Source organism: Panicum virgatum, chromosome 2N, assembly GCF_016808335.1.
Source record: "Panicum virgatum strain AP13 chromosome 2N, P.virgatum_v5, whole genome shotgun sequence".
Classification (NCBI taxonomy): Eukaryota; Viridiplantae; Streptophyta; class Magnoliopsida; order Poales; family Poaceae; genus Panicum; species Panicum virgatum.
The window spans coordinates 44803099-44829852 of NC_053146.1; the positions used below are offsets into that span (position 1 = coordinate 44803099).

Sequence of the window (26754 nt, forward strand, 5' to 3'; positions counted from 1 at the left end):
TGGGGGGCAGAACAGCAAGAGGCTTTTGAAAAGATCAAGAAGTATTCGTCTTCACCACCGGTTCTCAAGGCGTCTAAGAGAGGTATTCCTTTTAGGCTTTATGTGGCTGTAGAAGACAAAGTTATTGGTGCTGTTTTGACTCAAGAAACCGAAGGGAAGGAATAAGTTATCACATATGTTGGCTGATGACTTATTGATGCGGAAACAAGGTATACATTTATTGAGAAGTTATGCTTATCATTATATTATGTTTGTACCAAATTGAGGCATTATCATTTATCAACTACTTGCATAGTTACTTGTCAAGCCGATGTTATTAAGCATATGCTACAAAAGCCGATTTTGAGTGGTAGAATCGGAAAGTGGGCTTATGCGCTTGTTGAATATGATTTGGCCTATGAATCGTTGACAGCTATTAAAGGCCAAATTGTAGCGGATTTCATTGTTGAACATTGGATTAATGATGAGCATGGCTTGGGAGTCGGCTATATTACTTGCACACCATGGAAGTTGTTCTTTGATGGATCGGCTTGTGATGATGGACAAGGGATTGGTGCCATTCTAATTTCTCCGAATGGTGCTATTTTTGAGTTCTCAAATCGATTGGAAGAAGAGCGCACGAATAACCAAGTTGAGTATGAAGCACTTCTATTTGGCTTGGAATTCTTGGAATCGATGGGCGTTAAACATGTGGATGCTTATGGTGATTCACTTCTAGTAGTGCAGCAAGTATCCAAGGTATGCCAATGTTACAATGGTTCTTTAAATGCATATCTTGATAGATGTCTTGATATTATCTCTTGCTTTAATGAATTTGTAATCCGACATATTCCAAGAAATAGTAATCAGAAGGTGAATGCTCTGGCCCAGCAAGCATCTGGTTACAATGTTACTAAGAAATATTTTAACATGAGAAAGCCGATGCAAGCAACAACCGAGTTACTGGTTCTGGAAGAACCGGTCAGACTGGACGCTCTGACCGGTCTGACTGCCCAGACCGGTCTGACCGGTCAGACTGCTGAAAACAGCAAGTCGGTCGCCACTTCCAATTCCAAAGGGAAGGCCGAGGTTGTTGATTGGAGAGTGCCTATTGTGACATATTTAAAGGACCCTAGTCATGGTGTGGAGAGAAGTATTCGGCGTTTGGCATTTAAATACACTTTGATCGATGATGAGCTTTATCGTCGAACCACCGAAGATATACTTCTCAAGTGCTTAGATTCTGATCAGACCCGTGTTGCTATGGGGGAAGTTCATGAAGGCATTTGTGGTACACATCAATCGGCTCCTAAAATGAAGTGGTTACTTAAGAGAACCGGTTTCTATTGGCCAACTATGATGGCGGATTGTTTTAGATATTATAAAAGGTGTGAAGAATGTCAGTGATTTGGTAATGTTCAGTTAGTACCTACTGCGTTATTATATCCTATTATCAAGCCATGGCCGTTCAGAGGTTGGGGGTTGGATTTCAATGGTCAGATTAATCCCCCTTTTTCAAAGGGACATCGCTTCGTGTTGGTTGCTACGGATTACTTTACTAAGTGGACCGAATCAGTTCCTTTGAAGAATATGACACATTTGGAGGTAATTGAGTTTATTACAGAACATATTATCCATAGATTCGGTATTCCTCAAACTTTGACAACGGATCAAGGTTCATCTTTTATTTCGAAAGAGGTACGTGATTTTGCCGAATTGTATAAAATTAAGATACTCAATTCATCTCCATATTATGCTCAGGCCAATGGTCAGGCCGGGTCTAGTAATAAAATCTTGATAAAGCTTATCAAGAAGAAGATAGAGGAGAATCCCAGGAGGTGGCATGAGGTTCTATCTGAGGCATTGTGGGCTCATCGTATATCTAGACATGGTGCTACTAAAGTTACTCCTTTTGAGCTTGTTTATGGTCAAGAGGCCGTTTTGCCCGTTGAGGTGAATCTGGACGCTTATATATTAGCTAAACAAAATGACCTTTCTGCGGTTGATTACTATGACTTGATGATGGACAATATTGATGAAGTAAGCGACAAGCGGATGCAAGCTTTGAAGGAAATTGAGAAGGACAAGCTTCGGGTGGCTAGAGCTTACAACAAAAAGGTAAAAGCAAAATTTTTTCAGGTTGGTGAGCTGGTTTGCAAGACAATATTGCCTCTTGGGACAAAGAGCAACAAGTTCGGCAAGTGGTCACCAAGTTGGGAAGGACCGTACAAGATTGTCAAGGTTATCTTCGGGAATTCTTATATGGTGGAGACGATGCAAGGAGAGCTTCTTCCATGGGCACTTAATGGAAGATACTTGAAGAAATACTACCCCAGCGTATGGCAAGATGCTTGAAGACGAAGATGGCCGCTATAGAATATCATCCTTAGCATTATTTTTAGCATCGTACTTTCTTTGCAAATCTATGTAACTAGGCTAGTTTCTGGTACTTGCTTTTTGGCCTGCAAAGCTCACCAAAAAGTATGGGGCATATGTTGGAGGCCAAAATTGGCAAACACCGAAGCCGACCAGTCTGACCGGTTGGGCCGACCGGTCAGACCAGTCTGGGCCTGTGCAGTTCGAGTAGAGTTAGGGTTTGTATTAAGGAATCTATTTGTAACTCAATTTAAAAGGGGTACGTCTTCCCTGGCCTATAAATATAAAGACCACGGCCGATTGAGGTCCTTCTACCCAATCGAATCAATCAATTTACACTTTTCCTATTTTTCTCCAAACCCTAGATTTTCCAACCTCGTGCTGTTCTTTGCTCGTCTCTACGGCGTTCAAGGGCGTCTTGAGTGGCCTGCCGACCACAAGACAACCCTAGATCTTCGAGCTCCGACGGGGTCCCTCCCGAGTTTGAGGTTCTAGGTCTTCGCGAAGCTTTCTGTGCCCAACCGGTCTGACCGGTTGGCGCAACCGGTCTGACCGGTTGGCGCAACCGGTCTGACCGGTTGGCGCAACCAGTCTGACCGGTCACCGGCGAGTTTCATCCGGTTGTGATCGTTGCGATCCTGCATGTTCTAGCGCTTGTGTGTTGGCCAATTCTGTGCCAACAGGAGTCATCATCCGGCTTGCTGCAAATAATAGTAGACGACTGAGTAAGGCTCTGAAGAGCAGCCTTGCCGGGGTGCCGAGGCGACGGTGCCAAGTAGTCGGAGAAGGAGTTGCCACAAGAGCACAGGGACTGGAGGGCGATGACGGGAGCTGTGGGGTGTAGAGGGGCCCCGAGCTGTTACATCGAAGGAGGACATTCCTGGTATGGAGATCCTTCACAAAAACACCAAGAGGGTCAAACTCGATAGAAACGAGATTGTCAGTGGTGAACTGTCTAACAGAAAGAAGATTTTTGATGATGTCAGGAGCTACAAGAACATTTGTAAGATGAAAGGGGCCAGGGAGAGAGGAGTAACCAGTGCCAATGACTGATAGAGCAGCGCCATTGCCCACAATAATGGAGGAATGAAAAGAGGAGGAGGCAGACATGGTGACCATACCAGCGTTGGAGGCAATGTGAGACGTCGCACCCGAATCAACAACCCAGTCTGAGGAACTTGGTGGTGGGGTGATGGAGATGGTGCTGAAGGTGCTGGCGAGGGACTGAGGATCCCATGGTGACCATGCAAGAAGGGGCGCCTGGAGAGGTGCCTCATAGTAGGCTGCTGGGGAAGGCGGGTAGAACGCGCCCGAAGTGGTCATGCCGGCCATCAGAGGCGTCAACGGGCCGGCGCAAGGTGGTGGACCGCGAGGACCATCGGGGGTGGACCCTGGCCACATGTAGATGGGTTGAGGAGGAAGGGCCACTGCTGCCCGCCGGGCGCACCACCGCCGTCTCGCCTTGGCCACGGGCACCGCGGCGATGACGGCAACGGCTGCTGCCAGAAGACGAGCCCCCCCTTCGGCCTGTGGAGGGCGCGGGGAGGCAGGAGCCGATGAGGTGGTAGACGGCTTGCTGGACAAAGCGGCGACGAGCGCTTAGGGAGTCGTTGAAGGGGGCGCCATGTTGAGCTCGGCGAGCCGCAGGTCCGCATGGACATCGACGAACGAAGGGAACGGCCGTTGGTGGGTGATGAGCTGCGACATGAACTAGAAGGGGTCGTTGAGGCCACGCAGGGTGTTCAGGACAAGAGTACGGTCCTGAATGGGCTCGCCAGGATTAGCAAGAGCATCAACCATACTCTTCATCTTGTGGTAGTAGTCGTCGATAGAGAGGGTGCCCTGGGACAGGGTGCGGAAATGGGCATCAAGGAGCATGGCGCGGGACTCGCGGTTGTTCAGGAACTGCTGCTCAAGGCAGAGCCAAGCAGCCCGAGCAAAGATGCCGTCATGCTCGTGGATGTCGTCCAGGAGGTCGGCGGAGATGGTGTTGAAGAGCCAGGAGATGACCACATGCGGGACCACGTCGGATCGTTGAAGCGGGAGGCGTCACTGAGGACATGATCCTTCAGCGCGAAGCGGCCGAGGATGAGGAGGACATAGCCGCGCCACTTGGAGTAGTTGGAGGTCTGGAGATCCAGAACGATCGGAATCAAGTTCTTGATGTTCTGGACAGCGGCGGCCTGGCTGTGCAGGTGGGCAATGGACGCGGCGTCGGAGGTGGTAGAGTGGTCATCGTCATCCTGAGAGTCGTCGTCTCGGGGGAATCCGGGCGGAGACGATCCCGGAGAGTAGCCGCTTGCTACACCAGGAGGTCGGCCTACGTGTGCTCCTTCTCGAGGGCGTCTGCGGCAGTGCGAACGTGATCCTGAGCGACCGCGGCGGACTTGAGGAGGTCAGCCTCTGCCTGAAGCTGCTTGGTGCGCTCGGTGTTAGTGGAGTGCAGAGAGGCAGCCTCGTCCTCCAGCTTCTGGGCGGCGATGAGGGCTTCATCACGAAGCTTGGCCGCGGCAGTCGTGGTGGAAGTGCCGGAGGTCGAGGTGGCCATGAGGCGGCGGGAGGACGGGACGGGCGCATCGACCGGGAGTGCCGGCGGCGGCCGACGAGGCGGGCGCGGCATAGGGATGGCGTGCAGGCGGCGGCCGACTGGGCGGGCGCGCCTGTGGTGGCCGACGGGGCGCGTGTGCCACAGGGCCGGTGCGCAGGCGGCGGCCGATGGGGCGGGCGTGGCACGAGGCGCGCGCGTGAGAGACGAGGAGGCAGGCGTGGCTCGAGGTGGGTGCCGGGAAGAGTGGAAGCAGACGCGGCTCGAGGCGGGCGCCGAGAAGGGCGGAAAAATAGGAGAACGAATTAGACTGATACCATATTGGAGGAAAGCCAACAGGCTTAGATTGCTTAATCAAGATTACAGAGGAGGTTACATACATACATACATACATACATACATACATACATACATACATACATACATACATACATACATATAGAGAGAGAGAGAGAAGAAAGAGAGGAGCCCAAAGGGCCTGGCCAGCCTGGAGGTTGTGCATACATCTAGGAGATGAGAAATACAGCTAAGAGGCAATTAATTCTAACAATAATGTATCTCCTTCTCGCACCGTTCACTCGCACAATCCGCTACCCGTCCTCTCTTTAGAAAATTCTATAGGCCTTGCCAAACACCAATGGCACACGAAACAAGCTGCCTCTCCCTGCTCCCGACCGCCGATGCCTCCTCGGCTCCCCCTCGCCTCACCAGTCGCTCAAGGAGCCGGTCAGTGCTCGTCGAAAGCCTCACTAGTCACTCAAGGAGCCGGTAAGTGCTCGTCGAGGCGCTCCCGCTCTCCATGGCCAACCTCTTTCGAGGCACACCCTGTGGCGCTGCCCGTTCCTCTCTTCGCTCCTCTTTACCAGTGCCATTTTTGTCCAGGGCCTTCGCTACCACTCACTAGCAAGTACAGGTCATCCAAGCAATCCATGCCAACGCGTGCAATGATGCAAGCCTACGACATTTTTGGATTTGTGTTGCACTTTACCCCTAAGAACAATTGCTGACTGCAGGAAGTGAAGGTAGTTTTATTTGCACACAAGGCTAGGCTTGAGCCTACCTTCATTTCCTAGTTTAGAGTTAATACCCCAAATGATTAGCTTTTGAAATTCACACTGAGTTCTAGCGAAAAGAGTCGCTAGTTGTAGGGGTGTTCAGTTGTCATGTATCAGAGGTGTTTCTAGAAATTCCGATGAGAAAATATTCTTCCAATTTTTAGTGTGCCCTTTAGTCGTAATTTGTCTAATCAATAAAAAATATGCCATTGTTTATAAGATTAGAGTAGGATAACTTTTGAAACTGGAATATCATCCTTGCAAAGCCATTCTGCAGTTTGACTTAGTTTACATAGTTGCTCTGGAAACTTATCACCAAGTTCAATGCCGATACACCGTACGTAGATGTTATGCCACATGCTTAACCAAAATTAAAGTGCAATATGTATCTTACCAATGCCCCTTTGCGCACCTAGTAAGCATCAAGTTTATGTAATGAACACAACCATATACATTTGAATGTTGATATTGGAGGGCTTGGCATTGAATTGAGTTCAATACCAAATCAGTCTAGTTTTGGAAATGGATCACAATACCAAATCCATTGTTTGGATGTCAAAGAAATTGCTTGACGGAATTCAACATGGTGGCAAATACCAATTCATGTTTGGATGTACATACACTCAAATTGCAATTGACCCATCTTCTTCTCCAATGCGCCCAGCTCCATCGACGCTCCTCCTCCCATCACCAGCACCATTCACACTGCCCTCCTCCTCCTCCGTGAGCTAGCCCCATTGCTCCTCCGTGAGCCAGCCCCCATCTTTGCTCCTCCTCCATCTGTCAGCCCCCATCGCTACTCCTCCTCCAATCGCTCAAGCTCCATGGCTCCAACCAGCCCATAACCGCCGGAGCTCATCCTTGAGTTCCTGGACTCCTGGATCTGCAGCCCGTGGAGCAAGAGGCAGCCATGCAGACCACTGCCCGTGGAGAGCATGAGAGCAGCGGCGCCCCTGCTGGATCAGCAACAGAGGGGAGATGGGGATCTGCTGCGCAGATAGGGATGAGAAGAGAGAGGGGAGGGGGGATGCGGGAGAGCAGAGAGGGGGAGGTACGGAAGGCAGGAGAAAGAGATGCGGGAGAGGAGGGCAATTTCAGCCAATACGGAGGTGGGGAGCTCGGTATTGCGGGAAGCGCTGCGGTAGCATGCCGAATGCGGCTGGGTATTGGAGTAATTTTCCAATTCTAATTCTGAGATCATCCAAACAATTGAAATTCAGTGTTCCCAATACTAATTCCGAATTCTGAGCTTTAATATCCAAACGGAACCTTAGTTATATCCTCTTCTGCTCTTCCTGGCATATCCATATATATAATCTTCTTAAGAAACACTGCTCAAAATTCTTTGATACTCCAAATAGCTACAGAAAACACGACCGACACATGCTACAAGATATATGCTGGCCAGATGTAGCATGGCGCGGCAACGCCGTGCCTATAGTTCTAGTAAACAGTCTAAAACATCGACCAATCATCGATGTATGAATGTTACAGTAACTTTACATTTTGCATTTTCAATTTTTGCATACTATTCTCCATTCATGTGTGAATCGCTTCTTCAGTAGGTGACCCTGACGCCGTTGTATCTCAGGATCTCGCCGACGAGTTCACCCTTGCCGGAGCCGACGTAGCGGCCGACGATCTTGCCGTCCCTGATGAAGACGAAGGTGGGCACCTCGACAACGTCCATGTCTCTGAGGAACTGGATACAGCTGTCGTTCTCGTCGCCGTTCATGCGCGCAAACACCGTGGTCTCGGCCATGGAGCGCGACAGCTTCACGACGGTGGGGTACACCTTGACGCAGGGCCCGCAGTGCTTGAGGCCGACGTCGAGCACGACGAGCTTCCCCTTGTCGCCGCGGTGCTCGTTGATGAGCGCCTCCACGTCCTCCCGCGAGTGCAGCTGCACCACCGCCGAGTGGCTGTCGCCGTAGTAGAGCACGTCGCCGGCGAGCCGCTCGGGGCCAATGGCCTCCTCCTCGTGCACCTTCTCGGCGCCCTTGTAGAAGTTGAAGTGGGGCACCTGCGTGACGCCCTCCCGGCGGCACAGCTCCTTGGTGGCCTCCGACTCGTCGCCCATCACCAGCAGGAAGTCCACGTCGCCGCAGGTGCGGCTCAGCTGCACCATGGTCGGGTAGATCTGGCTGCTGCTCTCGCTGTCGCTCGCCGCGAACTCCACCACCACTAGCCGGTTCTTGGCGGCCTTCAGCGCGCCGTCGAACTCCTCGATGCAGTTCACCTTCACCACGCGCTCGTCCTTGCTCTTGCCCTTGTCGGACGCCCGCGCCGGCTGCGCCTTCTCGGTGCCCGAGACCGCCGCCCTCGGCGCGGACAGCACCGCGCGCCGCCCGCGGCTGGTCTGCGCGGGCAAGAACCGGATGACCTTGGCGCCGCCGGACGGCATGGTGCTGCTGCTCAGGCTGGCGGTGGCCCTGGCGAGGGTGGAGAGGAAGGCGGCGGTGGTGGAGGCCATCGGTGCTGTGCTGTGCTCAGCTGAGCTTGCAGCCTATGAGGCAGTCAGGTCAGACGATCTTGGTGCTGCTGCTGCTGAGTGCCGAGGAAGAGAGCTGGGAAGCAGGGAGGAGAGGGGAGGGAGTAGGATGAGGGCAAGGATAGAAAGAGGTAGGTAGGCCTCCAATCGAATTCCATCCACTCGAAGTCTCGAAGTGTTTTGTGGCTGGCATTCCGTCCAGCTCAGATTTTTGCACGGGATTCCTCTGCAGCACGAGTCCCCATCGTTGCCGTGAGCGATCCAACTGCAGTGGAAGTACCGCAGAGGATCCGTATTCAATTTTTTTTTTCCATCCGCGATTATTTGCTCTAGCACTTTTGCTTGGGTAAGTTGGGATTCTGCACTATTCACAAAAAAAAGTTGGGATTCTGCATGTGGGGAACAGGGATGGCAACATGGCTACGCCTGCTAATGGGCTTGAACCCACCCCAAATCCGCCCCTACCCATATTTCAAGAGCCCTAACTACCACCCGCCCCGACCCACCCCGTCGGCCCAATGCCCCAACCCGCCCCAACCCGAAGTCACGATGGAAGATGATATGCGACTTATGTGCCGATCTACTATCATAGCGCCCCAACCCGTCCCAACCCGTCTATGTCGTCAACCCAACCCGTCCCAACCCATTTCATAGTGTCACCCGTTTCCACCCATCCAATAGTACCCGTATTAAAACCCACCCAAAAAACCCATCAAGCCCCGCCCCATTAGCAGGAGTAAACATGGGGGTGGTGTGGCCATAAAGCGGCTATACGACCTCAACGTATAACATCTTTCAATAAATACTGCATATGGTTACTCTTATTAACTCTGAATACTAAAAGTATTTTGTATAAATATTTCAATTCATAATCCTTCTTATTATTTATCATAGCTTTCAAAGTAAAATGTTACTCCCTCCATCCCAAAAGAATGTCGGGGCAGAGAAGGACGGACCCAACCAATGTAAAATCCGCGAGGTCATGGGTTCCTCCTGAGGAAGGATGGCTCAAGGTCAATGAGGATGGCAGCTTTGTGGAGGCAACAGGAGTGCAGGTGTGATGCTCAGGAATGCTGCTGGAGAAGTACTATTGTCTAGTTGGCGACTCCTGCTTCAATCCTCTGCAACAGACGATGCAGAATTGATGGCATGTAAGGAAGGTCTCACTGTTGCCCACAATTGGTTTCAAGGTCCATTGTTGTTGGAAATAGACCGTAGCTCATGCATTACAATGCTGAAAGATCGAGGAAAGAGATCGATCCAGACTGGCAGCGATGGTTCAAGATTAGCAAAATAGCCAAAATCGTCTCTGAACTATCGAGTTCAATTCAATTTCGTCCCTCAACTATCAAAAGGGTCAATTTAGTCCCTAAATCCCTAAACTATACAAATGAGTCCGTTTTCGTCCTTATGCTGGACTGCCTCGTCAGCAACAAGTCAGTTTAGGGTTGCATCTCGTAGTGAAATATCTATTTTACACCTGGAACCTCGTAGTGAATTATAACCATGTGTCCATCAAGTAGTTGTTCATTTAAAGTGACAGACCATGCCAATGTTTAATGCACACAACACATGTGCCATGAACTGGGCATTTCAAACTACATGATACTCATTTGTCCAGGGGTAAAATGTATATCCACTACGAGATGCAACCCTAAGTTGACTGGTCGCTGATGAGGAAGTCCACCATGGTGAGCCAACTAAACATAAGGACGAAAACAGGCCCATTTGTATAATTTAGGAATTAAATTGGACTTTTTGATAGTTGAAGGACAAAATTGAGCCGAGCTCAATAGTTCAGGAACGATTTTGACTATTTTGCCTTCAGGATTGCAAGGTGTTGAAATAGAAGCTTGGTCAGGTGAAGATATCCAAGGGAATGAGAGATCAAAACAAGATTGCTCATGAACTTGCACAACATGCTAGGCATGCCAAAAGCTCGGCCATGTTCCTTGCTAATATTCCTAGTTGTATTGAGCACTTACTGGTTGATGCTTGTAACTCTGACTTTGTTAATCTATAAAGATCTCTTCCCCCTCGCAAAAAAAAAGAAAAAAGAACCTTAAAAATACAATTACTGCTATTTCAAGTATTCTTGAAAATCAATCGGTTAGACCGGAGGATTTACCTTCAAAGATCGATTTCCATTAAAACGATCACACAACACTTGTATCTCACATTTTCTGGATTAGTCCCTGACACGTGCATGCAGCACAAAAATAGACTGAAACTTCTGTATCCGGAAATCACTTTGTCTCCATGTAGTCGCGTAAAGCCATAGCTAACGTACGTATAACTGAAGGCGGTGCATTGGCCGCATGTTGTGTAGTGAACAAAATTTAGTCAGACAATATCATGAGAATTGTTTTGTGTGTGGTGGCAGTGGTCAGAATCCACTAGAAAAGCCTGCGGCTTTCCCGCGTCGAGCCCGAATCCCGCGTCGTAGTATGGTAGTTGATGCGGATTTCAGTTCATGCATGTAGTTGTTGTGCATAGGCAAATGCATATTTTTTTTAAAGCAACGTAGTTAAATTAAATCCAATGTCTCATTATTTTCGCATAGATGTCACGGTCTGCAGCCCGATGTTGCACTTGGTATAATATGAGCATTCTATTGTCGTGACGCTATTATTCAAGTAGTATATTATTTTGGGTATCGAAATGGAGGTATGATATTTGTTGTTGTATTTATTATGGTGAAAAAAAGGGTAAAATAATTTATTAGGGAGGGCTATTAGTCCATATCGAAATGGTGGCGCGGAGCACAATTAGTCGGATACTTAATGTAGTTGCGAAATCATGAGGTAATCAATAGACGTGATGTTTTTTAAGAAAGTTGTTGATATATTAAAATATATTACGTTATTGTGGAGGTCACATTAGAAGCCATAGAAAAATGTAGTACAATATTATATTTTTAACAAAATAAGATGCTATGTTGAATGAATTACGAAAATAATTGTGGTGAAAGAAGCGTTAAGATAATTTATTAAGGAGGGTGGAGCACAATTAGTTGGATACTTAATGTATTTGCGAAATCATATTGCAATTAACATTGTATTTTTTTTATAAGGGAGTGGGGTTATATTAAAATATGACGTGTTATTGTGGAGGTAGTATGAGAAGCCATAGAAAAACGGTGGTACGATATTATATTTTTAGCAAACTAAAATGTTATGTTGAACGAATTATGAAAACACTTTGAATTTAAAAAAACTTTGCTATATAGTAAAGTTGTAGATTTTGAAATTCTAGGCAACTCTTGTATTGATCATTTTTTATTTGAAGACGTTTTGGTGTCCAAATTGTAGGTACAACAGGTTGCATGCAAACGTTTTTTCAAAAGAATTGTGAAAGCGTTTTAAATTTTAAAATTCGCTCTATAATAAAGTTGTAGTTTTTGAATTTTTGATCAAATTCTATGTTGAGCAACTTTTGATTCCAACACGTTTTGGTGTTCGAATTGTACGTATAATGTTGCTTGTGTGGAAGTAACAGATAAAACAGGTTGTGGTTTGATTTAATTAAAATCTGAGGGTTTTTCTAAAAAAAATTCTGAGAGAGGACCAGGATGGCAGGTTGATTTTATGAAAACTTAAGGTTCTATTTGCAAATTTTTTTGAACCTGGACTGTTGGACCGCGGGTTGATTTCAAAAAAAGTTGAGGGCTTTTTCACAAAAGTTCCTAAGAGAGGAGGCTGGACCGCGGGTTGATTTCTATTAAGTCCGAGGGTTTTTTTAAAAAAATGACTGGGAAAGACAAGATCTGGACCGTCCGCCTGGCCGATCCGACGGCCGGGAATTGCCCGCGACGAGGCCACGCGGGAGGCCCTCTTTTGGTGCGTAAATCATATATAGAGATGTGACTCTCACTGTTAAAAAAAGTCTTGTTATCAAATGAACAACGAAAATTTGCAAGAGCAGGTGCAAATTTCATTCAGCGCATAAAAATCAAGTATAATAGTTATAAAAAAGAAAGGAAAGAACGAAGTTGTAAAATCTAATTTAATAGAACAGCTAGCTATTGGAAAATGGAATTAACAAAGGAAGCGGTATCATGGTGACATACCTATGGCTGTCACTAATCCTGCAATTTAAAACTTGAAAAAAGACCTGAGTAACGAATTAGTGAGTTAGATACATACAAAAGCAAAGAAACTTCCAATAATAAGTAGGTGTTGGTAGCAATATGCATGTAGAATCAAGAACTATTTCTACCAGCTAATTAAAAAAAACTCTACCGGGGGAGGAAACGGTCCCACCATTTTTTCATTAAGAGGAAGCCACACCGGCTTACCTGGGTAGAGAAAACCCCCGAACCCTGGCCCATGCCCGAGAGGACCAAGCCTCGCGGCGAGCACAGCGAGGAGTTTTTTGTACCACAACAGCCGGAAATTCGCTTCTGATGAGAATCGAACTCAGGACCTGTTGGGACGCGACGCTACCGGACCGGGCTAGCCAACTGGCCGCCCGGCCTTTCGCTTCTACCAGCTAATTAACCTCGCCTATTCACAACAATGCAGCGCTACAAATATTCAACTTGAGAGCAGTTAATTAACTTCATATCTGGCTAGGACAATGGAAATAGTTGAAAAAATAGCATTTGTACATATAAAAAGAGCTGCGTCGATGACAATTTTAAGCATTTCAATATGTATGCACTACTTCTAATAGTAAAAAAAAGGACATTTGACACAGATGACAGATGTTTCTGTCCATCAGTGATTTTAAATCACCTGTCACCGTACCAAACCCACTAAAATTAGGATCTGTCCATACAGCAATCGATTGAAAAATAGCTATCTATCAACCACCTGTTTGACCACTAGATCTTCATCCAACAGTTCGGTCATCTACCCATATGGCCATATGTAGTTATGTTACCTGGATGTTATCAGGTCCGCTTTCTAGCTAGCCCGTTATGGGTTCAGCACATCTATATGCTTTTGGTTATCAAACCCGTTAGCATTGGGGTCGTGTATTCTTTTCGGCTGGAGACCTTTTTACTAGCCCAGTACATCAAATTAAGCCCAGTAAACACATATTTTATTTTTGTGTTTTTATCCAATTAGAGTACAAACAAAAATTAAAAATCCAAAAAGTTACAGCTAAATTTTATAGTTGACTACAAAGTTACAATTACAATTTCTCCCAGCCCATCTTGATAACAAATAAGAGCTGCCCTATGATGCACCAACAAATATGTAAAAACTACATCACGTTGAACCCAATGTTTTATTTTTGTTTTTTTTTCAAACTAAAGTACAAACAAAAATCCAAACAAACAACAAACAAAAAAGTTATAGCTAAAATTTTGAACTAACAGTAAAGTTACAATTGTTTTTTTCCAATTAGAGTACAAAAAAATAAAAATTAAAAAAAAAAGCTACAGCTAATTTGTTTTGGCTGAATACAAAGTTACAATTACAATTTCTCCCAGCCCATCTTGATAACAAACAAGAGCTGACCCATGATGCACTAACAAATCAGTAAAAATTATGTCACGTTGAACCCAATACACTACATGTTTTATTTGTGTCTCTTTTCAAACTAAAGTACAAACAGCTAAAATTTTGAACTAACAATAAATTTAAAATTACAATTATCTTAGCCCATATTAACCACAAACAAGAGCCGGTCCATGCTGCACTAACAAATCCAAAAAAAACATCACATTCAGCCAAGTAAACTACATGTTTTATTTGTGTATTTCTCCAACTAGAGTGCAAACAAAAATCCAAAAGAAACAGAAAATAAAAGATTACAGCTGAATTTTCAGGCTGACAATAAAGTTACAATTGCAATTTCTTAAGACCTTGTTTGGTGAATACCCTCCATAAATGGATCGAGGGTGGTTGAGAGAGATTTTGATTTGTTGGGGATTTAATCCCTCCCAACCCACTCTAATCCCCTTCAATTCCCTTGCAACCGAACAAGGCCTAACTTAACTTGATAGCAAACAAGAGCCGGCCCATGATGCACTAACTAATCTGTGTAAAACACAGAAATTATACTCAGTTGAAATATTTTACATTACAAATCACAGTACACTGCTTTTCTCTTAATTGGACTAGGCAGAAATGGGAGCTCAGCTCTTCGCTCTTCGTGGCTGCACTTGCACGTAGCGAGAAACATGGAAATGGAGTACTGGCGTGCGGTGGATGCGATTCGAACTTGCAACCTCTTGCCTCGCGTGTACCTTTTTTACCATCTCATCTATACAACAATTGTGATGAGAAGCCATATAATTTCCTTTTGAAGTAACATGTAGATAACCATTTAGTACCGGGTGGTGTTACCACCCAGTACCAAATACTAGACATTGGTACCGGTTGGTGTTTCCACACGGTATAAAGACCATGAGCATTTCAAACATTAGCCGGCTGACCGCCCATGGTCCATAGGCGGACCGTCCTCCAGTCAAAATGTTCGGACATCTGAACTGTCTAACCTTTGGTACCCGGTCCAAAGATCCCGAGCAGTTTCAAATATTAGCCGGCAGACCGTTCGCCGTACATAGGCGGACCGTCCGCCGATCAAAATGTTTGGACATCTGAACTATCTAGCCTTTGATACCCGGTAAAAAGACCCCGAGCAGTTTCAAACATTAGCCGGCGGACCCTCCGCCGCTCAAAACATTCAGACATCCGAACTATCTAGCCTTTGGTACCTGGTACAAAGACCCCAAGTAGTTTCAAACATTAGCCTGCAGACCGTCTGCGGTACATAGGCGGACCACCATTCCCCGTTGGTAGAATTGTCACCTGGTACCAAAGACTAGACATAGGTAAAAGCACCCCGCTACTAAAGGATTAGTACAAGGTAATAACACCACTCGGTACCTATGTCTAGCCTTGTCGTACCAGGTGGTGTTACCATCCGATACTAAAGAAACTCCTTAGGCTTCCGTCCACCCCAAAAGTACTAGTTTGAAGAAGACTCGGTACCAATCTTTAAACGTGTATTTTTGGATGGACCTTTGGCTTGTTTTCTACTAGTGTTGGTACTCGGTAGTAGTAGCTGAGGCACGCACGTTGTCACACGTTTCATCAGAGCACGTCCTGTTTCCATACATCGCAAAACTCTTTCTCCTTCATACCGTGTTGGGCTCAAAGTTGTGACCCGGAACGAGTACCCCTCGGCATGACCCATGAAACTCTAACCTCCTCCTAGCAAGTATGCCTGCCTGACTCACCGAGGTTGGCAGCCAGTATAAACTACGAGGCTCATTTCTAGCCCAATGAGCCTACCTCGTGCCGTCATTGGCGGCGCCGTCTCTTCCATCCTCGGTCTGATCCACCAAAGTCTAACCTCCTCTTAGCAAGCCCGTCTGACTCACTCACCAAGGTTGGCGGCCTGTATAAACTACGGGGCCCATTTCTAACCCAATGAACCCAATCAGTGTTCCTGGTAAAACCCAATATCTCACGCCGTTATCAGCAACGCCGTCTCTTCCATCCCGCCAGCGCTGGCTCGCCGCCTCCTCGACGCACGGGCCCACTATGCTTGCCCCCATTGTTCCTCGCTGGGAGCAGCCCACCAGGCAAGGGGCGTGACGGCACCGCCTCCACTCCTCCATTCGGCGCCTCCCTCCTCTTTGGCTCCGGTGGTCGGTGGTCCTAGGTGTCGGGTTGGACAAATTTAGCCAAGAATCAAGAACCAAACGGAAATAACCGAGAATCAGAACTGAGAAGAATTGAGAAATTCAGTTCCCTGTTCGATTCCTAAATCTCAGAATCAGATCGTCTGACTTTGGGGGCAGCTACGTCACAGCGCAGTCATGCGATATCTGCCGTCAAAACGAGAACCTACTATGCCTCCCGTGCTGGCTCGCTCACGCAGCTCTCCTGCCTCCCAGCCTCTATCTCGCGGCGGACGAGGCTCCGCTGTAGTTGGCCGCCGTGCAGTTGAGTCACTGCGTGTGGGGCCTGCACGAGTGGGGCCCACGTGGCAGTGACCCAACTGTAGGGGAGGTAACTGCAGCGGATCCGGTTCCTCTCGCGGCTCACATTCCTCACGGCTGGCTCCTTCTGCTGCGGGCTCCTAAGCCTCCCACACGATGACATGCGCGACGCTGGGCCTCGGCCCAACAAGAGGACCCGAACTCCCCATTTTTTTACCGCGAAAGACATCGCTTTGGCGGCACGCCTCGCGTTTTGGCGCGAGGAAGAACGTGGGCGGCGGCGTAGCTCCACGACGAGCAGTGGGCGGTGGCGATCGGTCTGGTTGGATCATCCATCAACCACAGGTGAGTTAATCTTGTTTTTCTTCTTCATGACTAGATTGTTTTCAGCAAGACCTGCTATTTGTGCCATAATTTGATTGTCTTCCACCTCCTCTCGTTAGACTGGGTTAGAATTCATTGAAGAAGACCGGAGGCAAGTAAATTCTGCATATTTGACATGGAAGAAAATAGGTCTGTAAACTCGTGGTTATTACTGTGTCACTAGATCAGAATGATTTTACTTGTTCAATGACCATGGAATCATTTTTTTTGTTTCTGTAGAGTGGGTGTCATGCCCAGTTTGTTACCTGAAATTGGCATGGAGTTCAATACTATTGAAGAGGCTTGGATGTTTTGGATTGGCTATGGAGGTCGAAAAGGGTTTGAGGTTAGAAAAAGGTACACAAAGAAAAGAAAATCTGATGGGAAAGTTACGTCATGCAGATATATTTGTGCAAATGAGGGTCATAGAAAGGAAGATAAAAGGGATCATGCCACAAAGTGTCCAAGAGCTGAAACTAAAACCGATTGTCAAGTTCGCATGGGTATTTTACTAGATCAAGAAAAGGGAAAATATAAAGTGGCTGATCTAGTTTTGGAGCACAATCACATCCTTCAGTTGCCAGAAACCTCGCACTTGATGGTGTCTCAAAGGAAAATTTCAGAGTTACAAGGTTTCAAAATTGAGACAGCCGATGATGCGGGAATTGGGCCCAAAGCAGCACATGAGTTGACTAGTATCCAAGTTGGTGGCTCACTTCATCTTAGTTACACTCTCCGTGACCACAAGAATTATTTACGAGGCAAGCGTCAACGACAGATGGCATATGGTCAAGTAGGAAGCATGCTCATGTATTTTCAAGACAAAATTGCAGAGAACCCGTCATTCCAATATGCATTGCAGATGGATCGAGAGGAACAAATAGCAAATATATTTTGGGCTGATGCCAAAATGATCACTGACTATGCATATTTTGGTGATGTTGTCAGTTTTGACACTACTTTTGGAACAAACAAGGAAAGCAGGCCTTTTGGTGTATTTGTTGGGTTCAATCAGTTCAGGGAAACAGTGGTTTTTGGTGTTGTTCTCATGTACGATGAGACATTTGAGTCCTTCAAGTGGTTATTTGAGACCTTCCTAAAAGCACATAATGGCAAGCAAACTAAAACAATCTATACTGATCAAGATGCTGCAATGGGAAAAGCAGTTAAGGAAGTGTTTTTAGAAGCATGGCATAGTCTGTGCACTTTTCATATTATGCAGAATGGTGTCAAACATCTAGCTAAAGCTGACGGTGAAGAATCTAGTACTTCTCCCAAACAAACAACCGAAGACAACGAGGAAGAACCAAGTATTCTTGTAGATTTTAGTGCATGTATGTTTGAGTATGAAGATGAGAAAACATTTGAACAAGCATTTAACACCATAAGGGCAAAGGCGAGCAAGCAAAGTTGGTTGGATAGTATATACAAGGTGAAAGAAAAATGAACTGAGTGTTACATGAAGGATGTGTTCGCATTAGGTATGAGAAGTACACAATTGAGTGAGAGTCTAAATGGACCTGCAAGCATTTGCCGGTGAGGATCAAGAATTCAGGGCACAAGAGGCTGCCTTTGCTTCCATACAGTTTTCATTGCCCCTTGCGGCCTTTCTGTCAACCCAGCCTTGAGCTAACTCCTTCATTCCACTCTTTGTCTGAATTTTATTAGAATTGCAGGCAAGTTGGTTCAGAGATTTTGCAGTCCTCTACTTGTTCAGAAACAATTGAGGGAGTTGTCTCCACTACTTGTTCAGAGATTTTGCAGTCCTCTCAAGATTAGAAGGGTCAATTTGTTCAGGCAGCATGACATGTTATCTGAATGCAAACTGTCTTTTGGTGAACAGATTGTTTAGGAGAATAGCTTTTTGTACAGTAGCTTCGGAGAATAGGTATTGTCGTTGAATTGGAAAGTTAGGGGAATTGCATCTCTAAACAGACCATTTTGTGCATCTCAGCCCTTGCAACAATCAGCATTACTTTTTATTCAATTCAAAAAAAAATTACAACACAATGTCGTATACAATTTGCATGATTTTGCTTCTTTGGATACAATCACAATTTACAGTCTTCCTCTCGTGCTACTATTTCTTCAACTTGGAATGATCTCTGAACTTCCTGCTTGGAATGATCCTACTGCATGCTTCTTCATGCGATGGACTTTATTAAAGTAGGCAAAGGAGTAGCATCCAGACGGGACTGGAGCAGAGGCATTCAGGTAATCAGGTTCTTCAGAACTGGTTTTGTTTTTCAGCAAGGGGGAGAAGCAGCAGCTGTGCGAGAGCCACTATCGCAAGAGGTCGGCGTCCACGGCGTCGCTGTCGCCCTTCTTCGCGCCGCCACACTTCCCCTTCTTCCACCCGCGGTTGCTGCCTCTGGGCGGCCCGCCGTCAGCGCCGCGCTGCCATTGGCCACGCGGCTGCTAGCGCTGTGCGGCCGGTCGTGCGTGCCGCCGTATCTCGCGGGCCCCGATGGTAGCGGCAACAACGCGGGGGCATGGCAGGCCACCACGGCGGGGAGGAGTGTGGAGGCTGGGCGACGACGAAATCCGGCGGCGAGCTGCGCAGAGGGTCCGAGGGTGTGTTTAGTTGGTGTATAAGTTTGGGTTTTGATATTATAACACATTTAGTTGTTATTTGATAAATAATGTCTAATTGTAGACTGATTAATTTTCAAAAATTCATCTCGTAGTAATTAGTTAAACTATGTAATTAGTTATTTTTTCAATTATATTTAATGTTGCATGCACGTATCCAAAGATTGATGTGACAAGTACTATTTATTTATTTATTTGAAAACAAAACGGGGCCTGAATGTGCTCCATCGTGGGAGGCTAGGAGCCAGTAGCAGGAGCCAGCCGTGAGGAATGTGAGCCGCGAGATAGAGGCTGGGAGGCAGGAGAGTTGCGTGAGCGAGCCAGCACGGGAGACATCGTAAGATCTCGTTTCGACGGCAGATATCGCATGACTGCGCTATGACGTCGCTGCCCCAAAGTCAGACGATCTGATTCCCTAAATCTCACGAAACGGTTCTTGGTTAACCAAAGAACCGAGATAGATAAATATTAGGAAAATTGGTCTCATAACATCAAAAGATCACGATATTCAGAAAATACCATCAAACTTTCGCCGTTCCGTAAAATACCATCGAAAGAATACAACGTTACCGGGATATCGCATTCCGCCACATTTGGAGGAGACGCCGTCGCTTCCGTCGTCTTGGTCTCAAATCACTGCTCCCAAATCGCAGATGGGCGTCGTTTCCCCGACGCGGCTCAAGATGTCGGGCTCGGAAGCCGTCGCCGGGGCCGAGTCGGCAGGCGAGCTACTGCTCCGCGCGGCGGCGATTGTGCCCGCGGAGCGCTACGCGCTCGCCGCTGCTGCAGTCGTCTCGGTGCTGGTGCTGCTCCCGGTGCCATCGGCCCGAGGAGCCCTCCGTGACATGCAGAGCGGCGCCGGCCACCGACCATCCGCAGCTGGACCTCGACCTGTCCATGAGCATCGGGTCGAGGCGCCACCGCGGCGATCGTCGCCGCTCGCCAATGAGAATTGGAGAGCGCCGCCGGATGGCGCACTAGGCTGGCCATCCGTGTTGCGCCCTCTTGCCATAGTTAATCATAGTCGTCTTAGGGTCTGGTTGTGCCGTGTAGGTGCCGTAGATGGTGTAGCATCCGCTTGTTGGCCTGGAGCACAAACGGGTGAGCACGATGGCCATCCTGCTGCGCTCGAGCTCGGCTCGAGCCGCCGCCGCTCACCTGATGCTCACTGGCCAAATTCGTCAGCCATGGTGACTTTCGATTCAATCGCTCGTGCTAGAAGCTTCCTTGATTTGATGTGAATCGATTTTACTACCCACCTTTGCAAATCTATTGAAGCAAAAGTTGGAATTTTATTTTTCCCATCCGCCTGTCTCCATGGAAGCAGCGGAAAGGGAAGCTCAGCCAGCGTAGCACCCCGGCCAACCGGCCCCGCGGAATCGAAGCGTGGACGGTACGGGCGAGCTCCTCCGACGGTCCGCGTGGTTCGGTGCTCAGAGCGACAGGGCTCGGAGCTTCCATGTGCCGCTTCTCCTCGCCGCGACCGCCGCTGCCACCAGCGCCGCACCACCGATCCTCCCTCCGCCCCTGCCCCACCGCTCCTGGCCGTCCCCGCCCGGCACCTCAGGCCCGCCACGTCGCTCGGCCGCCAGTCCCCGTCCCGTGCTGCCCCTTTTGTGCCCCCATCCTCCACTCCCCGCCCACCATGGTGCCATGGCTGAGGGGAGGAGCTTGATAGAAGCGAGCGGCGGCGGCAGCAGCAGGTCGTCTCAGAGGGAAGGAGTTTGACAGAAGCGACGGCGTATGCTACAAACGTGATGTAATGCTATATGCTGGTAATGTTGCGTTCTTTCGATGGTATTTTACGGAGCGATAAAAGTTCGATGATATTTTCCGAATATCGCAATGTTCAATGCTATGAGACCAATTTTCCAATAAATATTTAGCGCATGAGCAGCCCAACCTAGGAAGCTCCCACCGCACCTCCCAGCCGCCGCCCCTACCCCCGACCCCCTTGACCCCGCCCTATTCGCCGCCGGACGCCGCTCCCCGCCGCCGTCGTATCTGGCTCCCGCCCCGTGCGGCCGCGCGCCAGCGCCCCACGGCCCCCGGCCCCTGCTCCGCGAGCTCCGCCCCGGCCATCTCCCTCCCTCCCGGCGCGGCCTCGCCACTCCGTTCCTTCGTCTCCCTCCATTCCTCCCAGCGGGACGAGGTGACGTCCGCGGGAAGGTGCGGCGGCGGCGGATCAACGACCGCGGGAAGGTGCCGCGGCGATGGATCGACGGCCGATGTTCTCGCTGAGCCTGATTGAGCATGACCTGCCGATGCCGCCGCACCTGCTGAGCCGCCCCCTCCTCGACGCCATCAAGGCCGAGCTCGAGAGGCTCTTCCTGGACAAGGTAAAGCGGATTTGTTTTTCTTTACCCGTAGAATTAACATTGTTGAGCAAAATTTGCTCTGGATGTCAGTAATTATCGGATTGAACCCTTTTTGATCCAACGTTTGGTGGTTCCTAACTAAATGTGTGTATCTGTTTGCTTTTGGTGTATAATGCAGGTTATCGCGAACCTTGGGCTGTGCGTGTCTGTCTATGATATCCGTTCCGTTGAAGGCGGGTCCATCCATGCGGGAGAGGGCTGCTCGACCTATAGAGTAACGCGTGCCTTAACTTTGTTTATCCCTCAAGCTCAAGTGCTTGAATGTTGTGGTTGCGTTATAATGTTGTATGGATGGAAAATTCGGGAAGTATTGTGATTCCCATAAAGAGTGACTTCCCAACCTCGCCATCAGGCAACATGAGTACTGCAATGTTGCCTTTTTCACATGCTTTAATTTGTGCGATCAATGTCAAGATTTGTAAATATTTATCTTTTAATCATGTTTCCTAATTGGTACTCACTAAATTACTTAAGTAGTGCTTATCATTTAGTTCTGTGCTTGAATAAAAATAGTAACTTTTGTGATGGATCCTAAAAGCGTGTTGTTATGTTGGTTACTCAACTTGTTAATATCTTTTCTTCTGTCCACGTATGAGAGATTCCTGTCCATCACTTGAAAGGCAAAAATATTCACATTTTACTGGCATTTCTTTCTTCCTGATGGCCTTTGACACACATGCACTTAATAATTTTAGTTCAAACTGTGATGGTTCCCAACCGCATGTTCGAATTGAAATTGATTATTTTTTAGTTTCATGTTGAGATCCAGTTCTTCCCTTTATCGAAAAACAGTGTTGATTATTTCTTTAATGCGAATTTGTAATCTATTGCTTCAGTGTTTCTATCTGCTAATGACTTAATTCCAGCACAAGTTATGACACATGAATGACCCTTTGTAACTAGAATTACACACCATTTTAATGGCAAGTCTCTTTTTTCCAGTATTGTAGTATTATAAAATATCTGATCTATTTATTTCAACCCTGAGGCTTCCTACGCGCTGCAAATCATGCTCAGATTTCCTTGTTCCTGTTTTGGATAGGTATCATTTCGTTTGCTGATGTTCAAGCCCTTTAATGGGGAGGTTCATGTTGGAAGAATTAGTGTATATGATGATAAGGGGTAGCAGGGTGAGTTGACTTGGCAGAACTGCTTGGTTAGCAATCTATTAATTAGTTCACTCGATTGAGCTTGTCTAGGATAATTTCTATTACTGTATTTTAGCTTTCTGTAACATCTTGCTCTGCAAGGTATCTTTTTTTCCTCCATATTTTCATATCATTGTATGTGTCCATCTAACCTATGAACAATAGATCCAAATGTTTGGGGTCATGTCTAATCCTTGCCATGCATGAATAAACTTTATGCCTATTAGCCTAAGGCTATCCACACCGGTGTTTCTCTAAAACCTTCATCTAAAAGGAATATTCCATCCCAGTCATCAATATTCTCTCCTCAATATCCAGTTCTTCCGCACTCGTTCATGCTATATATACATCCTCTATACCAACTACCATCGTACTGGGTCCACATGACACACTATTTATTATTTTAACCCAACACCCCACCCACCTATCGCCCTCCCTTCCCCTCCCATTCTTCTCTCGCTCCCGCATTCTCCCCTGCTCTCCGTCGGCGCCGGCGCGAGGATGGGCTCCCAGTCCCAGACCGACCCGGCATTCGCCACCATGGCCGCGGACCCGACGTCCCGCGCGGCGTTCGTCGCCGCGGCCGTTGCACTCGCCTGCGGCAGCAGCTTCGACGGGCTCGCGCGGCCGTGGGCATGTGGGTGGGCGGAGCTCCGCCGCGGGCGCGTGAGTGGGTGGAGCTCGACGACGCGCGGAGGATGGCAAGCTCGGCGACGCGTGGCGGATGGCGAGCTCAGCGAGGCTCCGTGGTCGACCTTCACGTCGCGGGCGGGGGCGTCGAGGCGGTCGTGGTGGCACGCACACGAGCTGGAGGACAGGGCAGCGGCCGCGGCTGCGGAGCTCGAGCGCGACCGGCCTGTGCGGCCGCGACGCGGCCGTCCAGTGCCCCTCCCTCTCCCTTCCCTCGATGTTGACGAGCACAAGCGTGAGGAACACTGCCGCGATGAGGCAGCGGTCGAGGGGGCCTCCTGCGCCACTCCCCAATCCCCATCTCGTCCCCATCTCCTCCCTCCTCTCTCTCACCGGTGCTCCCGCACACCATCGCCGATGGCCAGATCTAGCGCCGCGCCTCCTCCTGCGTCCTCCGCCTCCTCTTGCTTCCTCACCGGGGCCGGCCGACGCTCGTCGTCGCGGTGGCCGGTGTTCGCCCCCCACGCCATGGCCACCCTCGCCCGCGCGTTGTCGCTGCGTCGCGGTTGCCAGGGCGGACCTCGCCCGCGAGCTATCGTCGTGGCCGGGCGGAGCTCGCACGCGCGCCGTCGCCTGCAGTTGCCGTCGGGGCTCAACCCGCGAGCGCCTGCAGTTGCCGTCGGGGCTCCTGTGCATGGCTGGGCGGCCTGCGCGGCGACGGCGGCCTGGAGCTCGCCGGCCTAGAGCTCGCCGGCCTCGGAGCTCGGCGGATCTACAGCGGCCATCGGGCGGCGGGCGGGGGTGGGGTGTGGTTTGCGGCGGGCGGCGGACAGAGCATCAGCAGCGGCGGGATCTCCGGGCGCAGCGGTGGTCAGCGTCCTCCGACGGCGGTGTCCGATGCGAGGCGCGCGGCGGTGTTTCCGAGATGAGGTGGGGCCGCAACGTGGGGCCGTGCGGGATTGCGCTCAATTTGGCGGAACCGGTCGCTCGCGTGGCATTTAGCGGAGGCTTTAGAGGAACCGCTGCAGCTCATTTTTCCTCTTTTCGGTACTGGAGTATGGGATACCGCATCCCAGTGCGGGCAGCCTAATGCTTCTAAACTAGTATTTCTCTCTTGGAAATATTAATATCTTTTTTTTGCAAGCATTGTACATTTCCTGGTTACTACAAAATTGGAATGCTCCATTCCTGTTCTGGCAATTAAATGAAACATCAATTAGATATGCTATTCACAAGGTTTTAAATAGCCGGCTATAGCTTCCGCTATAGACCGCTATAGCTTCTAGAAAGGGCGGCCGCTATGGCATTTAGCTCGCTAAAGCCGGCTATAGCCCGCTAAATTCCAGCTATAGCCTGCTAAACGCCGTAACGACAGCTCTGCCGCTAAACGTCTTAGCCGGCGATTTAAAACCAGATCATCACATAACTATATTGGTTTTAGCTAATAGACTTCCTTATTTTGCAGTTTCACTTGATTTCTACCGTGATATATGCATCCCTAGACATTTGATGCAGTATGGCACAGTGAGGTTTATCACAATCCTATACTTTTTAGTTTATTGTGGTAGTACGTAAATGACTAGTGTTATTTAAAACGAAGGTTATTTTGCACTTTGGGGGTTGTATAGAACATTTTTTAGTTTTATTTGTGTTGGATTAGCAATTTAGCATTTCACTATTCTTCATTTACATCTCAAGTGTGACCTAAATTATGTAAATTATCATGTCATTGTACTCCATTTGACTATGATTATTACGGACTGTAATGGCATAACATTAATCCCTTATAAACTAAAATGAAATATGACTAGGAAAAAGAGAATGATGTTTCTTCTTTGCAGCCAGTAGATAGCACTTTCATACTTGCTAAAATAACCTTTAGTTTAACTAATTGCATTGATGAAACAATGATCTTTTCCTCTGAATAAAGTATTTCCAGAGTAAAGTCCAGTATCTTTTCTTTAGTTCTCATCTTTTGTTCAATGTTTATTGGATTGCTAGGGGACCGGATGGTAGGTGGATGCTGAGGACCGAAGATGGTGATGAGCTATATCTAGATCTAGATGATGAGGTATTTTGAATTTTAGCTTTATTTCGTTTTTGTTTACTACAAAGCAATGACTACTTCCCCAGGTCACTGCTTACGCCAAACTCATGATCAATGCAATAACTGTGCAGATAAGGTTCTTGGTATCTAGCACAAAGTACCTGCCTATCCCAATTGAGTAAAAGGAGGGCGATCCACCAATTGCTCCAATGCAGATCGTTGTAAGCACTGTTTCCTTACGCATATTGTTGTACATATATGCCCAGCTTAGCTCTGTTTATATTCATGGCCCCATGGATAGTCATTTCTGACTTATGTCATGCATTGGATGATGATGTCCGTATTGGATCTACATCCATGCTCCTTTTACACGACAAATTCTTAAGCACCACTTCAAGTTGTATTTACATCCTTTCATGCTTTGATGAGTAACTGCTGTAGTAATGCTTTTCCAGGGAAGTATTAAAGGAGATGGTCTTGGTCTTCTTGCTTGGTGGTCAGCTGACGAAGAGGATGCAGCGGCAGAGCAATAGTATAGTGTTGCTTCAGTGATCTCTTTGTGTAGTTTACAATCTCATCCTACTAGCATGTTAGGCAACTGTATCTAGTAGCAGTAACATGATACTTAGGGATCTTACCAGGTTTTACATGTTATGTATTCTTTTTGAGTCAGGCGTGTCGAATCTCTTCTGGCTCACTATTGCTGCAACCTATTGCCGTCGATTTCTTAAAACCCCACAAAAGAAAAAGTAGGTCAGATTCTTAGAAGAATTTATGTATGTTTGTATGTAATAATCTTAAATTTCCTGAATATTTTGTTAGATGTATAAGTATTCTCCCTGCAAGGACATTTCAGCAGGCCAGCACCACAAAAGTTCACATTTAACCAGTGTGCTTGGTATTATGTCCAGCAAGCAGCTGGGAAAAAGATCTGGTATTGGTGAAAGCAACATTTGATGTATAAATTTCCTGAATTCCTGTGATGTATAAAGTGCAACATTTGTATGTGGATTCTACCGTAGGTTGCTATGGCATGTATAAAGTCACAAGTCATGCTATTTTTCACGTGAAATACGCTTGTGAGCCGCGTGCGGTGGATGGGATTGGAACTCACAACATCTTGCCTCGCATGTATCTTTCTTACCATCTCATATCGTTTGCGATGGGAAGTTAGATATTATCCTTTTGAATTAACTTGTGGATGATCCTTTAGTACCATGTGGTGTTTCCACTCAATACAAAGACCC

General features: G+C 47.7%; 2 protein-coding genes across 3 annotated transcripts; one reads left to right on the forward strand and one right to left on the reverse strand.

Annotated features, from left to right (window-relative positions):
• Positions 1 to 7242: 7242 nt before the first annotated feature.
• On the reverse strand, positions 7243 to 8603 carry LOC120660652 (thioredoxin-like protein CDSP32, chloroplastic). The gene has a single exon (XM_039939261.1). It carries the CDS (start codon positions 8426 to 8428, stop codon positions 7514 to 7516), a length of 915 nt encoding a protein of 304 aa, XP_039795195.1. The 5' UTR covers positions 8429 to 8603; the 3' UTR covers positions 7243 to 7513.
• Positions 8604 to 21583: 12980 nt separating this feature from the next.
• Positions 21584 to 26512, forward strand: LOC120660653 (translation initiation factor IF-2-like). Of its 2 annotated transcripts, XR_005669685.1 has the most exons (6): positions 21584 to 21643; positions 21801 to 22812; positions 24926 to 24989; positions 25462 to 25531; positions 25639 to 25728; positions 25963 to 26512. XR_005669685.1 is itself a non-coding variant. In XM_039939262.1 (5 exons), the coding sequence occupies exon 2, from the start codon at positions 23555 to 23557 to the stop codon at positions 24548 to 24550; it is 996 nt and encodes a 331-aa protein (XP_039795196.1). In that variant the 5' UTR covers positions 21584 to 21643; positions 21801 to 23554; the 3' UTR covers positions 24551 to 24989; positions 25462 to 25531; positions 25639 to 25728; positions 25963 to 26512. The 2 variants fall into 2 exon arrangements, 1 of the variants encoding a protein (XP_039795196.1); XM_039939262.1 differs by having other exon boundaries at positions 21801 to 24989.
• Positions 26513 to 26754: the final 242 nt, after the last annotated feature.